Consider the following 16,633-nt stretch of genomic DNA (forward strand, 5'->3'; position numbering starts at 1 on the left):
TAGAAGTAGTGCGATTGCTTCCTCTGGGAGAAGATATAAAAGTAACCGTGGAACTAGACTGACATGAGAACATCATTTATTTATGCAGGAAGACAAGACATGTGAGCGCGGCAGTTATGTGATACAAATAGGATTCCTAAGAATTAAGGCTTGGATCATTAAACACTATGATGACGATCACTCACGTCCTGTAATACCTCCAAAATTTAGGATAACTGATATGTGAGTACTGAAAATAGAGAGAGGAGGAAATTATTGCAGGTTGCAGGGTTTCCTGCCAAGATGGCCATGGCCTCTCTCAAACAAAAAGCTTTTTTACATCGGGTTATTGTAATTTTTATCTGTTTTTTTCACAACAACTATTAAGTACATTACTAGTCATAATAATGCAGGAAAAAACCAATATGGAGAAAAGGGACCCATGCTATACTGCTAGCTGTCGTTGCAGGCTAAGCTAAGCTAGCTGTCAGCCATCTGGTGGGGGTCTGTAATGCACACAGAGAGGAGAGATGGGTTTCTACCTACTTGCCTGGCTCTAAAAGTGGTAAATACACATATATCCATAGAAAATGTTGGCATGTGCCTTTAATACCTTTTTAGTCTACTGCATCATGCTCTTCAGTATGATAAATCACCTTTAATCTAAAATAACAGTGGGGTCAAGACTTCCTCCACGTACACTGAAGCGGTTGAATTGTATGACCAGATAACTTCCGGCTTTTCAGTTTAGGGTTGAGGGTCTGCAGAAATTAGGTCTACCAATAACGTCTCCATCGAAGATGTTACCTGACAGAGAGTCGATAACCCCTTCTCTTCTTCCACCCACTCCGCTTTCCTCTCCTCTTTTATCATCTCAACTGTCTAACAGCAGCAAGACGTTCTCAGCAAAGTAAGGTTCGGCCCGCTGGGCTCTGCATGTGGTCTGGTGTCAGTGTCAGTGGACTGCATGTTCATTCGCTCCACTAACATAAGTCCATGTCATCTGCTGCAGATGGTGAACGGGAAAGGGCGAAGTTCATGTGGTTGTTGAGCTCAGTGTCACTACAGACATAAAGGGGAGGGGGAGGTAAATGGAAGGGGCATTAACAGTCTCCATCAGGGATTACAGTTGATAACACACATTTCACTGTCTGCATTGCTTTCCTCATTTTAATCAGGCCTCCAAGCACTAGGATGCAGTTTCCAGTCCTCCATTCTGCCCTTGTTAACCTTAGAGAAATGTTCCGACTGGTCCTGAAGACAGGACATTTAACGTGACCGCCAGACCTAAAACTTGAATGGCTTATAACCATTTCAACATGGAGCTGTTACTGTTAAGGAAGTGTTGCATTTTACGGCTGTACAACTTGAACCAAAAAGTTCATCACATCAGCTGTCTGTGACTGTTAGTATCACCACATGTGCGCCTGACGAGTTCTGTTAAAGCGTCTGTCCTTCTCTGTCCTCCACAGCCCATCGACTATGAGGGCTTCCAGCTCTTCATGGCCACGTACCTGGAGAACGACATCCCAGAGGAGCTGTGTCAGCACCTTTTCACCTCCTTCAAGAGCAAGACTGGAGGCTGCTCTCCAGATCAGTCTCGAGCAGGAACCAGCTTGCTGGGTAAGCTCTTTTCATATAGTACAGCATACAAGTCAGAGAGCTCTGTCCTCGAGGCACGCCTCACGCCTTTTGATGCATCAACGACTCAAATACTTCAAAATTACTTCCAATTGCAATGATTGTGAAAATAAAAACTGTGACATTTAGGGTCTCAGAATCTAAATATTTAATTGTTTGTAATCAAGACATGGAATGCTGCCCCCCTGTGGGCAGGTTCTCACTTTGTATGTGGAGTCATCAGTGTGTAAAAGCATGCAATGAGAGGCAATCTGCATGAGTACTTTGTGTATAGGAAAATAGAGGGAACCACGCTCACAACCTCACGTTTGTTAGGCATGAGTGCTAACACGGATGCTACAACCCATGCATGCTAGCTAGCTGGCGAACATGTCTCTCCATACCTGAGTATAATAAATATTAAATTATAATTAAAAATATAAATACAGTATATATATATATATATATATATATATATATATATGTATTTATTTATATATATGTATATAAAATTTTTACTTCATCATTCAACTCTGTAACCCCACACTCCTCCCACCCAACACCATGACACAGCAATCCTCAATTCAAAAAAATGAAAAAGCCATTTAACAAAATTAATCTCACCAATGGTTTTAATAATAACAAAAAGATAATAACATAATAATTGTAGCTCTTTAAATCAGCCAGGACTTCATGAAGTGGTTTTTCCTCCTATGAAATCTTTATGAAGGTGTAATTTTTTTTTTAAATCCTGACTTTTACAATTTATGTTGTAGTAGATATAATTTGATAAATATAAATATGAATTAAAATATATTAAATTATTAAATTAATTAATGTAATTACTGAATTAAATTTAGTAATCAAAATATATACCTGGTTGTTGTTCTTGCATTTGGAATCACTGACATTCCAAGTTTTGACGCTAGTCAGGTAAATGAAGTCCATTTGGCTGACTCAGCACTGCAGTGCTGTGAGGTATAACGGTCTAATTTCTGGAAAAAATACAAAAATCACAGATTAAAGGGCTTTTTTTTAAGACAACAGAATCTTACTTCAACAAACTTTGTTCAGGGAACTGGCAGATTGTCTTACCTGTGTTTGCAGTCAGTAAAATAATCTGCTGACAATTGCAGAGACATTGCTTCATAAAAAAAGGTGTTTTCTTCTAGCCATGGCTAATTTGCAAGAGCTGATCTAAAGCTGAACCAAGTGCATATACAGAAATGGACATGTCCTCATGTAAGGTTGCAACAGAGAGAGCTCTCTCAGTTATTTAAAAATCATCACCTCTTTACTGGGAGAGAGTCAGATGGAGGGCAAAGTCATGGTCAAGGCAAACATGGTTTCATTGAAGTGAATCGGGCTGCGTCCTGTCTGCCTCTGCCCTTGCATGTGAGTGCTGCGTGGGCCCTGGCACTTCTTCTGCTTGTCTGCTTCTCAATACTGAGCAGCTGAGGAGACAGATGGACTGCTGGGTTATACATCTCTTTTGGGATAAAGTCTGTAAAGTAAGAGGCAACAAGTGTGGAGAGGAGAAATGTGAGTGACAGCGTGAGTTTTTGGGGCAGCAGCAGAGTCACAATGCCTCAAATAGCTGCTGTCCTGTCCCAGGTTTGACGTTCTGCAGAGACGCAGGTTGAAACCGTCCCACTGCTGACATTCTGATTCAGTACACAAACATAATGACGGAATATTCAGATCTTTCCCATCACTGAAACACTCCACTCTGAAAATTCTCTGGCACAAGTGTTGGAGGGAACCCATGTTTTTGTAGGCTTTGCCAGAAGTTAGCATCGCTCGCATTTAGGTGGAAATAAGTAAAAATAGGTCACTGTAACATAGAAAATGTACAAGTGGAAGGGCTTATTTTGTGATTTTTCTCTGTCATTAGATTATTATTACTCATACATTCATGTACAAGGGGATTTGTGGGAAGTTGAAGAAGGGAAGTTGTGCAGTATTTGTGGAGGACATCCGGCAATCATTTTACGTGGTTGATTTATCTGCTTATTATTGTTTATTTGTTTGTTTGGTTTGTATTAATCCTGAAAACAATACCATCACAAAAGACTCTTCCTTCCTTTTGTCTGAACGTCAAAGTAAAATAAACAGAATACATTACAAATAAATGGAAAAAAAGAAATTATCAGTCCCTAAATTATGTTAAGTTGGAAACATAAAATATGTCAGTTAATGATGAATGCACTCATCATTTCACCGTATAAAATTGTACAATACTGTATGATAAACTGTATTGATTTTAAATGTTTGTGTAAAAACATCATTACATGTGTAGGTTTCATATTGAAGTTAAATATAGTAGCATGAGAAGAGGTATCCTAATGTTGGACCATGTACTTGAGTAAATGTACTTTCAGCCACTGTATAAATCAGTAAAAGCAATAATGCACTGATGTCATACTGTGTGGAGATTGCTGGGAGATACAGACTTATATGTCCTGAGAAATAAACTCACACATCTGCTGTAAGCTTACCAGTAAAATCAGCACAACACTGGACAGGAACATGGTGTCAGCATTGGCCGTGTTGTATTCCCCTCCAGTGCTTCCATGTTTAGTTAAATTTACAAAGCAATCTGTTGTCACAGAATATCTTCAGGATATTATTTAATCCTGATCTTCCTCCAGCGTGGGCAGTTAATTCTCTTACGGTTGTCATTATTTGACCTTGAATTTCCTGTTCTGCGAGTCTTTTCTTTGGGCCTTGGTACACAAGTGTGTCAATCATGCGTCCCGCTACTTGTCTACACACAGGCGATGGTGAAAAGTGTAAATCACTGCACTCTTCATCAAATCGTTTGACATGTAAATGATCACATTAGGGCACATGACAAGGAATTTCAGCAGACTGCTGCATCAATGTGTGTTTGAGATCAGAGGTTCACCTTCAAAGAGAGACAGTACATGTAGTCTGCACTGCCACCTGGTGGGAAGCATGAGGAATACAAACATTATGGCTGTAATTAATCGTATTATGAATATAGACTCATTCGTCACAATGTCATCTGAAGGATTTTACTGGATTCTGCCAGAAATGATCAAAATAGGACTTTTCTGCTCTTGACACTAAAATAAAAAGTATTGTACTGCTGCTACCATGCAATAATTGTATGTTTTTGAGAACGTACTCGGTACTCCTCTCTGAGTTCTTCACTAATCTTCCCTCATTCCTGCTGCTGTCTCTCTTTTCCTGGAAACACTGACTGATGGTAGAAGCCCGCTCCATTGATGCTGGTATCTCTATTCAGACTGAAGTGGCCTGTGCCCCCATCACAGGTACCCGAGCTGCAGCAGCAACAACAGCCGTGTGTCATTAGGGTCATCTTAGTGGGCTTTAACACTTCCTGCTCCTGTGTTGTGTTGATGTGGTTATTCCACCTGTGGATCAGTGGATCTCTTGCTGGTTGTCTTGGCTGTTTTTTTTTTTTTGTAGTTTCAACATGTTTACCTGCTTCCTGTCTCTTGCTGCTTTCTTGTACTTTGATTATTTTATATTTCTTTGTGTCGTACCTTTTAACACAGCTTTTCCTCTATTAACCATTTTTTTGGATCTTGTGCAACGTCCCCTTTCTCTGATCCTCCACTGTACATCTGCAACCCCCCTCCTCCCCGCCCCGCCTGTACCAAAAGGAATGAATGGAAAAAGCATCCTGTCTGCGATGGGTCGACACACACCAGAACACTCTAGTGTGGTGAGCACAACCGGTACTGGAGCCACCACCTCCCCTTGTTCATCTCGCTCTTCATCGCAGCATTCAGGGACGGGGGCCCACACGCCTGGGGGAACCCACCGTTCACCCGGTGCCCAGGCCAAAACATCAGATAGTAGCAGAAACGCTCTGACCCCCAACACTGGTCTTGCTCGGCCCCCCATCTCACCGAGGCTCTCTCCAGGTGAGGCTAGCTAATTTGTCCTCTCATGACCTCTCAGAACAGGGAATCATATTCATGTTTACAAATACATACACAGGTATTTGTTTGTGCCAAGCATACTAATATCACTGTACTTATAGTATATTTGGCTAATTCTAATGTTTATTGAAGTTTAGACTTGCTCTTAGTACATACTATGAAACATCAACTTCTAGCACAAGGGTTTTTTATGCTCAGGACCTCCACAGACTGGTGAACTGCACCAACCACTGTGGTTTAAGCATGTAAATATTGCCCTGCAGTTGTGCAGGTTTGCTGTGTGGGAGGAGCTAGGCTAAGTTTTTGTGGAAGTAAAGTTGTAGCACAGACAGAGGATTAATTGATTTTTCAATTTAGTTGCTGTAGCACCCCCCATCAGGACAGTTGGCCCCCACAATTAGCTGCCAAAATATGGCATTGTGCTGGACCTCCTCAAAGGAAGCAAGAAAGAAATAAAAACAAACAAACACACTCAGCACACCTGAGATACTTTAAGTGGAGGAGGACTTGACAAAGACGGGATAAATGAAAATGAGCCTGCACTCAAAACAGACACACTTGAGGGAAAACTTTCAAAAATAAACCAAGAAACAAATGTGCAAGGTAATTCAAGCGTCGTCCAAATGAGACTGACAAAAAAGTGACTTGTTCCCTCTGGGCCAGGGTTAGAAGATTATTAGTTCTTATGCATTTGAATATATACAATATGCAGGAAACCTGATATTTATATTTAACAGGCAGCAGAATGACACTTTGTACAGGATGTCCATTTGGTGCAAGTGAAGTAAGAAAAAAGACATTTTAACAACAGGATACACACTAGCTTTTGGCCTAAGTGCACCACTCAGTTTGAGTTGTGGCCCACTAAGAGAAAAAGTTTTGGGCGCCCTGCTCCAGGTACATCACCCCACCTCAGGATAGCTTTTGGTCTGAATCATCATCATCCTGCCTGTATGCTCTACAGAATTTTGCCTCAGCCTCCTCTCCAGCGCTCTCTTTCTTCATTTTTTGGCTGCTGTGAGTAACTTTAAGCACTTGTATTGTACATCAACAGAGAGAAGCGGATCTGAGAAGCATTTATCTCTGCGAAGGAGCCCATCACCCCAGAAAGGATCCCCCCTGCCGTCACCCCAGGTGGTCTTTCTCAAAGACATTGTATGCTATCTCTCCCTTCTCGAGAGGGGAACGCCAGAGGACAAGCTGGAATGTGAGTGACAGGGATGCAGGTAGAGGGTCAGCTCCTCTCAGGGGGGACGCGGAGTGGAAGCAACTGTCGCTTGCAGTTGTGTGCATGTGAATGCTGCTGGTCTCAGCTCAGGTTGACAGCCAGAGTAACAAGCCTGTTCTCTCCTTTTCTGGCTGCCTCCCTGGGGCTCTAGATATGGAGGTTACACCTCCCACGTAGGCCAGGTCAGTAACATGCTTAAGCCCTGCTGTGCAAGTCTGACTTTAGTATCCGAGGCCACATTGGTGCAGAGTGACAAGGCTAATCTGGCCTAAATGGTCCCTTTGCACGGATCTAAGCATAGCACTCTCCACTTCTTTAACCCCATCCTGAGAGAGTAGGAATGTTATAGCGCCTCAGAGCCAATAATTATCTGGTGGCGTCTGAGTCACCATGGGATCTCTGTTCTCTCGTTCCCCTCTAGTCATGTTCCGACTGTATGACACAGATGGCAACGGCGTTCTGGACAGCTCGGTGAGTGGGTTCATTCTCTGTGCTGTTGCATCTCCCTCCTCTACCTCGCCCTCGGCACACAGCAGCTCCAAGAATAGGAACTTAAGCACTTGTGTTTACATGAGATCATTTGTGATGGTTCTGTTCATGTTCGTATCCTCGTGCTGATGTGATTATGTAAACAGAGGATTACATAGTTCACATCACACTCCCCAGCATCTCCTCATCTTGGTTTCTGCGATCATTTATATAGAAGGTAAAAGTGTCTGTCTTTCTGTAGGAGCTGGATCGCATCATCAATCAGATGGTGCATGTGGCCGAGTATCTGGAATGGGATTCAACAGAACTTCGGCCGGTAGGCAAATAAAGCAGCTTCAACAAAATGAAATTTTGTGTGCTGGGTCAGACAAAGGGTCAGTGTGACTCAGAGGTAGAGTGGCCATTTAGCAACCGAAGCATCACTTCCTCCGGTGACCATGTCGAAGTATCCTTGATTAAGATACTGAACCCCAAATTGCTCCTGATGACCCTGTGACGGACTGGCGACCTGTCCAGGGTGAACCCCGCCTCTCATCTAATGTCAGCTGGAATAGGCTCCAGCCAGCCCCCCTGCGACCCTTAACACATAAGCAGTATAGCAAATGGATGGAAGTTGACGTGCTGATTTTAGAGCTCCAAACGTGGATCATCAAGAGCTACACAAACTAGCACCTGTACTACATAGGGTTGCATATTGGACATTTTGTTGATATGACATATTTCCCAACTGATAATGGTCGATCTACTTCCAATTTGTGAAGGGGTCTGATACATGCTAATCAGCAGGGTTAGCTAACATTCAAACATCACTTCAAAATAATGACTTAATGGAAATGTCTTTTTTGAAAGCCCTTGTTGTGGAAGTTCACTGGCATGTTAAATCTCTTGGTTTATATCGCCGCCACTATAGATTTTGAAGGAAATGATGGAGGAGATCGATTACAATCGAGACGGATCAGTGACACTGGAGGAGTGGATCAGAGGAGGCCTCACCACCATCCCCCTACTAGTCCTGCTGGGCATGGATACGGTACGAGCACCACTGAGGGTACAATCCCTCAGATGTCAGGGCTTCTGTTAGGGGCTCTCAACTCACCCAACCTCATGCCTCCCAACTGACTCGATGACAGTGAAGATGGTTTTGAGTTCTGGGGTTTTATTTCTTTTTAAGTGCCAAACCTGATAATCAGAGCTGGTCTAGAAACATGTCAGGGGCTTAGTGAGTGAGTAAAATGGGGGGAAAAAACATTTACAACATCATACAGATCTTCACTTTAATGTGTAGAACATTGCTGTGTTCTAGTCTGTTGCTACTGTTGCATGATGAATAATTTATGTTAAACTGACATTGTACAAACCCCATAAAATGACTTTTGTCACTATCGCAATTTGATCAACTTGGTCAAAAAAATATTTGGTAAGTCAGGAATCCAGCAAGATTAAAGTATTTCTCCACATGCAAGTTAGCAGAGGTCTTAGTGGACATAGTTGAAGGAGCTCTGCTGTTACTGTTTCAGCTCCGGAACGGTGGAGAAGTTGTTCTGAGCATCATGCAAACCCCTCTGGAATTAGTCACTCCACGGTCGCAATCGAATTCATTTGGTCCAATAACAATTGGGAAGTCTGTAAGAGCTGCATGATTAAATTATGTATCCATTTTCAAGTTAGCAGAAGGCTAACCTGAAGTGACCAGCTCTGCCACGGGGCAGTATAGCTTCTCCTGTCGCCACGTACACAAACCGCGTATATCGGAAATACAGAACCCCGGCAGCTATGAGCTTTATGAATATTGTGTGAACTCATTTGGCGAGGACTTGAAAGTAAAAGTTGTTAATTTATATGAACGTATGATGCACTATACTTTAGTCTGGAGCTGACAATGGTGGTCGATGACCTTGAGAATCCTTTGTACTGTTTGATGATTTCCATGCTTCATCTGCCCTTTGTTCTCTTCCCCTAGAATGTACAGGAGGATGGGCAGCATGTTTGGCGTCTGAAGCACTTCAATAAACCAGCCTACTGCAACTACTGCCATACCATGCTGCTGGGAGTTCGGAAGCAGGGCCTCTGCTGCTCCTGTAAGTCTCTGGATCTCGTTGCACATCTCTGTTGTTGCCTCTGTCTCTGTCCCTGCAACTCTGCCAGTTTCGCCCCTCACTCTCAGTGTCTGACTCTGTTCTGAGTCAGTCCTCAGCTAAAAACATCAACAACAACATCATATTTCATGTAATCGCATCTTGTCTGTGTTTTATGCGAGATCTGACTAATGTGCTTGGAGTGAAAATAATTCACCAACCTTGTTCTTGGTGAGAGAGAGAGAGAGAGAGAGAGAGACAGGGCTGATCTTTGGACTACCCTTCAAGCACTAGTCATGTAAATGATGAGGAACATGTAAGAGGGTCTACTTTGGCCAAGCCATCTTTTTATTCTGTTTCTCTCAGTATGCAAGTACACGGTGCACGAACGGTGTGTGTCCAAAGACATCGCCACCTGTATCAGCACCTACGCCAAGTCACGCAGACACACCAATGTGAGTACAAATGACAGGTTTTGTATTTTGTATATTGTATTTTGTAGTAAAAGAGCAGGGAAAGGCTGCCTTGCCATCATGTTTTCAATCAACATAAGAGAACAAACTTTTTTACTGTGAGTTGATGTATCTGGAAGCTGAGATCGCGATCACAAGCTTTGTTATCGCAGGTTAATGAGATAATCAAATTCCTATAACAGGATAACCACATAGAAAAGTAATAATATCTTCTGATCTTTTGCTGCCTGATTTCTTGATGGACGATGGATTTTCTGAGGCCCACATTGTAAAAATCACATGTTTATAGCTTATTACATTTTCATCTGTAATAACTGACTAATATAGTTCATAAAATAAAAAGACAGTTATGATTAAACTTTGTATTAATAAAGTTATTCCCTTCAGGCTATGCAGCATGTATGGATCGAGGGGAACTCTCCTACCAAGTGTGATCGCTGCCACAGAAGCATCAAGTGCTATCAGGGCCTGACGGGCATGCACTGTGTTTGGTGTCAGATCACTGTGAGTTGCTAGTACTACAGTAATACCTCTAGATAAATACTGGAGATACTTCTAGTTCATTACATAATAAAACACAATATATAGCTTAGTTAAGCAGTATTAATCAAAGTGTATAAATTCTATAAACACATTGGTAGATACTCTACTGTATGTTCTTGCATTAGCAGCACATGTATGATGTATGTGGGGGAGTCAAGTAGCTTGTCGATGTCTCTGGGGGTCTCAGTCTTTGGGTCTGTGTGGTTCTAAGCCGACATGAGGAGAGCATGATGACCAGATGTCTCATGATGTTTGGGTGCCATTTGTAGAGAGGGCTCTAGTAGATGTCTCTTGGGAGAGGGGGACTAGGCTGACTCTTGAAGTTGTTACTGACTCTGTTAGGAGAAAATCAATGTAGAAAAAAAGACGTTACTAATTTTATGCCACTTGTTTTAATTGTTGTTAATATCTCCTTTTAACTTCCCCTCTTAACTTTCTTGGTGCGTGGTGCATTCAGGTTAACACTGCGGGGTAGTGATTCACATGATTAATCAGTTTTACCAATTGGAGACATTGTGTTTGTTCCCAGTTGCACATGCTGTTTTCAAATAAATGGCCTTAAACTTTATGTAAGCCTCTGGTTAAATCTGAACCCCAAAAACTAAAAAGTGAAGTGTAGTTCATGTAAATGAGGTCTTTCCATCATAAATTCCAAAAGGTAATATGAAACTTGTAATAAATTGGGGGAAAAAAAAGTTTATTGGTAGGATGTAACACCAAATATGATGATGGCGACATTTTTGACGAAGGAGGAAAATAATATTAAAGGAAAATGCCAGCTTTTGGAAAATATATTCATTAGTCATAATTTTTAGAGCCAGAAAAAGCAGACAAATCTCCCCTGTCAGTGCATTATGGAACGCCAGACCCCACCAGACAGCTAACTGTTACTTAGCTTAGCTGGAGTAACGCTTGCAAGGGAGAAATAGAGAAAGTTGAAGAAAGAGTCATTGAATTCCTTTTTCTCCTAAAGAGTCTCTGCCTGCATTAATAGAACTATGTTTGTGATTCACATTTGCTGTGGAAAAAAACTTGTACTTTTGGTCAGTGAAGCTTGAGCTTATAAATAGAACTTAATTAAATTGATAGAAAAACAAACAAAAAAAACTCGGTGATAACTAGGAGTGTGGTTAGAATATGTCAGGAGAGAGGGAGGGGCTCTACAGGCCACCGTCACCTGCTGCCAGTTCTCTCTGTATCCACTAGATGTCAGCGCTGACTTGGTCAAACTGTAGCAACACTCACGCCACCTCCCTGCACATGTTTTGTCTGTCATGTAAAATAACAAAGGATATATTTTTTCCTACTAGTGTATGAAGTGTCACACAGCCATATATCATGTCAGATGAAACAACCTCTAAATCGTTTCATACTAGTCAATTCACAGATGGGTTCCACCCACAGTTCTTATGTTTCTGCCTTCTTCCTCCAGCTCCATAATAAGTGTGCATCTAATATGAAGCCGGAGTGTGATGGAGGAGCCTTGAGGGACCACACTCTGCTGCCCTCCTACATCTGTCCTGCTGTCTTGGTGAGAATGTTTGTCCCTGCTGTCCATATGTGAGATTTAAGATTACATTAACCATCCCCAAGTTTCATACTGTACAGTAAATAATCTGAACAAACCGTGACTGCGATCATTCAGCAGTATGAAAAATACTGCAGATGCTTGCAGTTAACTAATTGTACCATTCTAGAGGAGAGCAGGAATACATTGTCGAACATTCAGTTCCCTCATCTCAAAATCAATGGGATTTTTGAACGGGTTCTTGGTTAAAAGCCTCTTGTTCACATTAGAGTAAGACATTTAAATATTTGGGTTTTACGACATAAACGTGTCAGTAAATACCACACCCCTGAATTTCGGAAAACGGTGGTCGACAAATTAGTGTTTGTCGCAGGCATTAAATATCATCTGAAATATATCGCTGAAAACAAAAGAAGCTACAAGCTTATTGACGGTGACGTCCTGGATTCACTGTAAAGTGTGTCCACAGTATAATGCTGGCTTTGCACTTCTTATTTTTGCATTCAAAACCACAAAGGTGATGTAAAGACGAGCTTGCTGAAAAAAACGTGTAAGTCTAAAAATGTATGTTTGCCACGGATCTCATTTCATGCAATAATCCACACTCCATTGTCAAAATCCCACTGGTTTTTGGTGTAGGGAACTCACTGTGATGCTAGCAGCACTCTATAGGCTGTAAAGATACAATAGTGTTCTGGAAGTTTCCTTTTGGAGGAGAACAGGAAGCAGATGTTGACGATCCGACCAGCTACTTGAGGACACTTCTAGAGCTTAAAAACAGGGAAGATGAGGACATCTGGGTTAGATTGCTCAGCCTGTTGCCATCACAACCTGGATAAGTAGCTGGATGTCTGTGGGCTGTTGTTTACATCTAAGATAGTGGATTGTAGCTGTATATCTGATTACCGGTAGTAAAAAGTCAGTAAATGAAAGATGTAAATGCAGGAAGAATGCATTGTGATTTCAATACTGTTGGATTGAGCTGAGGCGATCAGATACCAGGTTCAGCCACGTTAAAATGTCATCCACGCTGAGGATACAGAAGCTCTGACAGACAACAGGGACTTACTGATCCATTTTCTAGGTAACTAAATTGTTTTGTCTCTTGTGTTTATGTAACAGATGGAACAGGTTTTGCCAGAAATTCCTTCTTTTTTTTCCATCAGTGAAACACAAGAAGGAAGAATTTTGCACTGAAAAGAAAATCATGAGGATCAGTGTTTTGTTGTCACACACAAGAGTTGCAGCACTCCAGTTTCTTGAGAGGGTAACTGAGTTTACTACCGTGAGATAAGAAAGCCTGAGATGAATCTTGAAAAAACTGGGAGTAAGGAGAGAGAGAAAGGAGTCAACAAATGGACATTAGTAGCTAATTTGTTTCGAAACAAGAGCAAGAAAGATGTTTGAGAAAAGTTCTGAGATTTTTTAATTTTGAGCGGCAGCCCAAAAGTTGGTGCACTGAAAAAAGAAAGACTGCAGTCTTATTAAGTATTAACTCAGGAAAATCAGTTTTGGATCAGAAAATAGATCATCAGATTTTTTTTTCCCCCCTTACTTTCATCTCTGAGCCTCTGAAGACTTATCACATTATGAAACATAAAATCAAACGCCTCCGCATCTCCCCCCCATCAAAAGCTGTCATCATAAAGTATGTTGGAAACTGACCACGGTAATACCAGGTGTAAATGAGGGTGGGGGGGGGGGGGTGTCAGGATGGATGACATGGTGCCGTTCAATAGCTTCCCTCTAACCAGTCGTGTCACACTGATGTCCACCACACACCTGCATACATTTCACACTCACAGATGATTCTATATTTGAACCTGTCATCAGACACTCGATTTACTTCACAAATATGGAAATGTCCTGATTGGCAGGAGTAGTAATGCAGGTAAAAGAGTGAGGCGTGTTTTTAAAGCAGGTTTCCTCAAGTGTATCCTTCATATGGGATATAATTGTGTGACTAAGAGACCTCACAAGAGATCACGGGCCTCTTCCTCCTTTCACAGGACCGTCATTCTGTGGTGAAGCGTGGTGAAGGGGAGTCGCCACCCAGCACCAGCCCTGATGACATCAATCAGATCTTCAAGTTCTCTCCTGGAGACGGACAAGCACTGCAGGTCAGCTGGCCCAGCACGCATCAGGATAGTTGCATTGAGTCAGCTGATTGGCTGGTTAGCTGGTTAGCAACTGTGTGACTCTGTTTGTCCCCTGTGTGTCCAGATCAGTCCTCTCCCAGGTACTCACCCACTACTGGTGCTGGTCAATCCCAAGAGTGGAGGGAGACAGGGGGAACGGTAAGAACCCTAACAAACCAGAAGATATGTTCTGTCTTAATATGGACAGAAATACAGTTGAAAATATTTGTAAAATAAAAAAATGAAATTCAATCACATATTTTATTATATTATTTATCTTAAATTCCCTCTCATTGTTTAAAAATGTTCTTACTGATGTACTTTGAAAAAAATCTTATTGGCAATGTTGGTAACCCCCTCTATCTATTTCTTTCTTATTCTATTTATTGACCCTTGGCATTTTACTTTTACTCACTGTTTTATTCTACTGTCTTCCTGTTTTCTTCTTTATTGAATGTATTTGTGACGTATGTGATAAGCAAGCTGCTCTCACCAATTGCTCCTGGGGGTATTAATAAAGTTGGCTCTATCTGCATGTTTTGGACTAAAAAAAAAAAGCATTCAAATCACAATCTGAATAAGGATAATGAATCTGACATCACATCATTTACATAAAAACTGGGTTTGGCTTTACAGTTCCATCCATCCATCCTTCCATTTTCTTATGCTTATCCTGTTAAGGGTGGGGGGGGGGGGCTGTAGTTATGTTACAATACTATCAAGTACTGTCTCATCCATCCATTTTCTTCCGCTTAGCCTGTTTAGGGTCGTGGGGGGGTGGAGCCTATCCCAGCAGCCTTTGGGTGAGAGGCAGGGTTCACCCTGGACAGGTCACCAGTCCATCACAGGGCCAACACATATAGACAGACAACCATTCACACTCACAGTCACACCTACAGTCAATTTAGAGTATCAATCAGCCTCGTCCCCTCTTGATGTCTTTGGACTGTGGGAGGAAGCTGGATTACCAGAGAGTACCCACACAGGAACAGAGAGAACATGGAGACTCACACAGAAAGATCCCGTACCGGAGCCGGGACTTGAACCCTGAACCTTCTTGCTGTGAGGCGACAGTGCTGACCACTGCACCACTGTGCCACCTGGCTTTACATTTCTGGATTTCTGAAATCCTGTATTTCAAATTTCACTTTAAATTCTCAAATTGACATTTTACAATTTACATTGTCTTTTCAGTTTCACGTCTTTTTTTTCAAAAGATCTGTTTCTGTTTGCATCAGCACAATATATTTATTATCCTGCATTTGTCTGCATTCCACCTAAAGATAGATTAACGCTAATCAACTTCATTATGTCCACATCTCTCTTACTTTTTATTAGAGGACACATTTGTCTGGTCTTTCTCTGAATCCACATCATGTGGATATTGTAATAATATAGTCAACTATGAACTCACATGTACTGTTTCAGTGCGTGTTTTACATAACTCTGTACATATTAGCAGGTCGGGAACATAAAGGTCATGTATCTTAGAGTGAAGAGTATTCAAACAAAGAAAACACTCCAGTCCTTCACGTCACTCTTTAATGTTTATTTCAGTATGTGTCAGCCTGAACGGCAGCACCACTGTGCAACAGGTTATTTAAAATGCAAGTGGGATGCACAAAAAGCTCTTCACATGCATTAATGCAAAGCTACAACACGCTCACAATGAGTCAAATTCTTTCGTGGCTGCGCACATTCACTATTTTTGAAATACAATTTTATTCATATTCCCCTGAAGTGAAATCCATAATCTGGAGGAGGGAATTCAGATTTATGAGCCTCTTCATTACATACACTTGTACAGTCAAATTTGGTCCAACATACAGCTTTCCCTGAATACTGCATTTCCAAGCCCAGTTCTATTTCACTACACGGTCCGTATGAAGTGGTGTTAAACTAGGCTGTATTATTGGCCCCGTACCACCTCAGTTATACATAGAAAGTGGAATCATCAGTATCAACGCTGACGTTGTCATCTGTGAAGTTGAAACCTTCATAAGAGTAAAACTATGAACCTGTTGTGTTGGATCGATTGTAAATGTGTGTGTCTGTAGTGATGTGGTCAATTTATGTCAAACACTTTTTTGGCCGCACAATTATTGACTGCATAAGTATGGACAGAGCCTTGGGACCTGAAGAGTGCCTTAAAACTGGCAGAGGCGACTACACTAGTGGCAAAAATAAGTCACATCAGATAGAAGTTTTTTGAGGTTTGTCAGGATCGTGTGAGAACTCAAGTCACTTTCTTACAAACTTTTATCTGATGTGACTTATTTTTGCCACTAGTGGAGTCGCCTCTGCCGGTCATTAAAAATGATGCAAATTTAAGGCGCTTTTCAGGTTCAAAGGCTCTGTCCATCTGTAATTGTGATGTGTGTTTAAAGAAATGGCTGACTTGTTATTAATAATGCTCCATTTAAATTCAGTGTGTTTCCATGAGCTGGTTTGTAATGGAAAAACTAGGCCACCCAGTGTGTATTTTATGGACAAGATGGTGGAACTGGCCACATCATATGGATTAAACTGAGTGGACCAGTGGTTTCCAAACTTTACAGTCCTGCACCCCCTGAAACATTCACCCTCCTGCTGTGCACTCACAACGCTACTGGCTGGGCTAGCACT

At 41.6% G+C, this 16,633-nt stretch overlaps 1 protein-coding gene across 7 annotated transcripts in view; it reads left to right on the forward strand.

Moving 5' to 3' along the window:
- The window catches only part of dgkg (diacylglycerol kinase, gamma), a 105,401-nt gene that overhangs the window by 22,204 nt on the left and 66,564 nt on the right, over positions 1 to 16,633 (forward strand). For 3 of the 7 annotated variants that reach the window (XM_086220746.1, XM_086220745.1, XM_086220750.1), the window contains 14 exons: positions 869 to 889; positions 1,452 to 1,602; positions 4,836 to 4,898; positions 5,253 to 5,516; positions 6,589 to 6,741; positions 7,184 to 7,233; positions 7,493 to 7,567; positions 8,162 to 8,281; positions 9,212 to 9,329; positions 9,693 to 9,781; positions 10,187 to 10,303; positions 11,775 to 11,873; positions 13,880 to 13,990; positions 14,094 to 14,167. In XM_086220746.1, the coding sequence (XP_086076872.1) occupies positions 869 to 889; positions 1,452 to 1,602; positions 4,836 to 4,898; positions 5,253 to 5,516; positions 6,589 to 6,741; positions 7,184 to 7,233; positions 7,493 to 7,567; positions 8,162 to 8,281; positions 9,212 to 9,329; positions 9,693 to 9,781; positions 10,187 to 10,303; positions 11,775 to 11,873; positions 13,880 to 13,990; positions 14,094 to 14,167 (1,505 nt within the window). The remainder of the gene's footprint in view (positions 1 to 868; positions 890 to 1,451; positions 1,603 to 4,835; positions 4,899 to 5,252; positions 5,517 to 6,588; positions 6,742 to 7,183; positions 7,234 to 7,492; positions 7,568 to 8,161; positions 8,282 to 9,211; positions 9,330 to 9,692; positions 9,782 to 10,186; positions 10,304 to 11,774; positions 11,874 to 13,879; positions 13,991 to 14,093; positions 14,168 to 16,633) is intronic. The other 4 variants (XM_086220747.1, XM_086220751.1, XM_086220748.1 and 1 more) reach the window with 3 other exon arrangements.

Source organism: Aulostomus chinensis, chromosome 12, assembly GCF_037954235.1.
Source record: "Aulostomus chinensis isolate RoL2024-O1b breed Wild chromosome 12, RoL_Achi_v1.0, whole genome shotgun sequence".
NCBI lineage: Eukaryota > Metazoa > Chordata > Actinopteri > Syngnathiformes > Aulostomidae > Aulostomus > Aulostomus chinensis.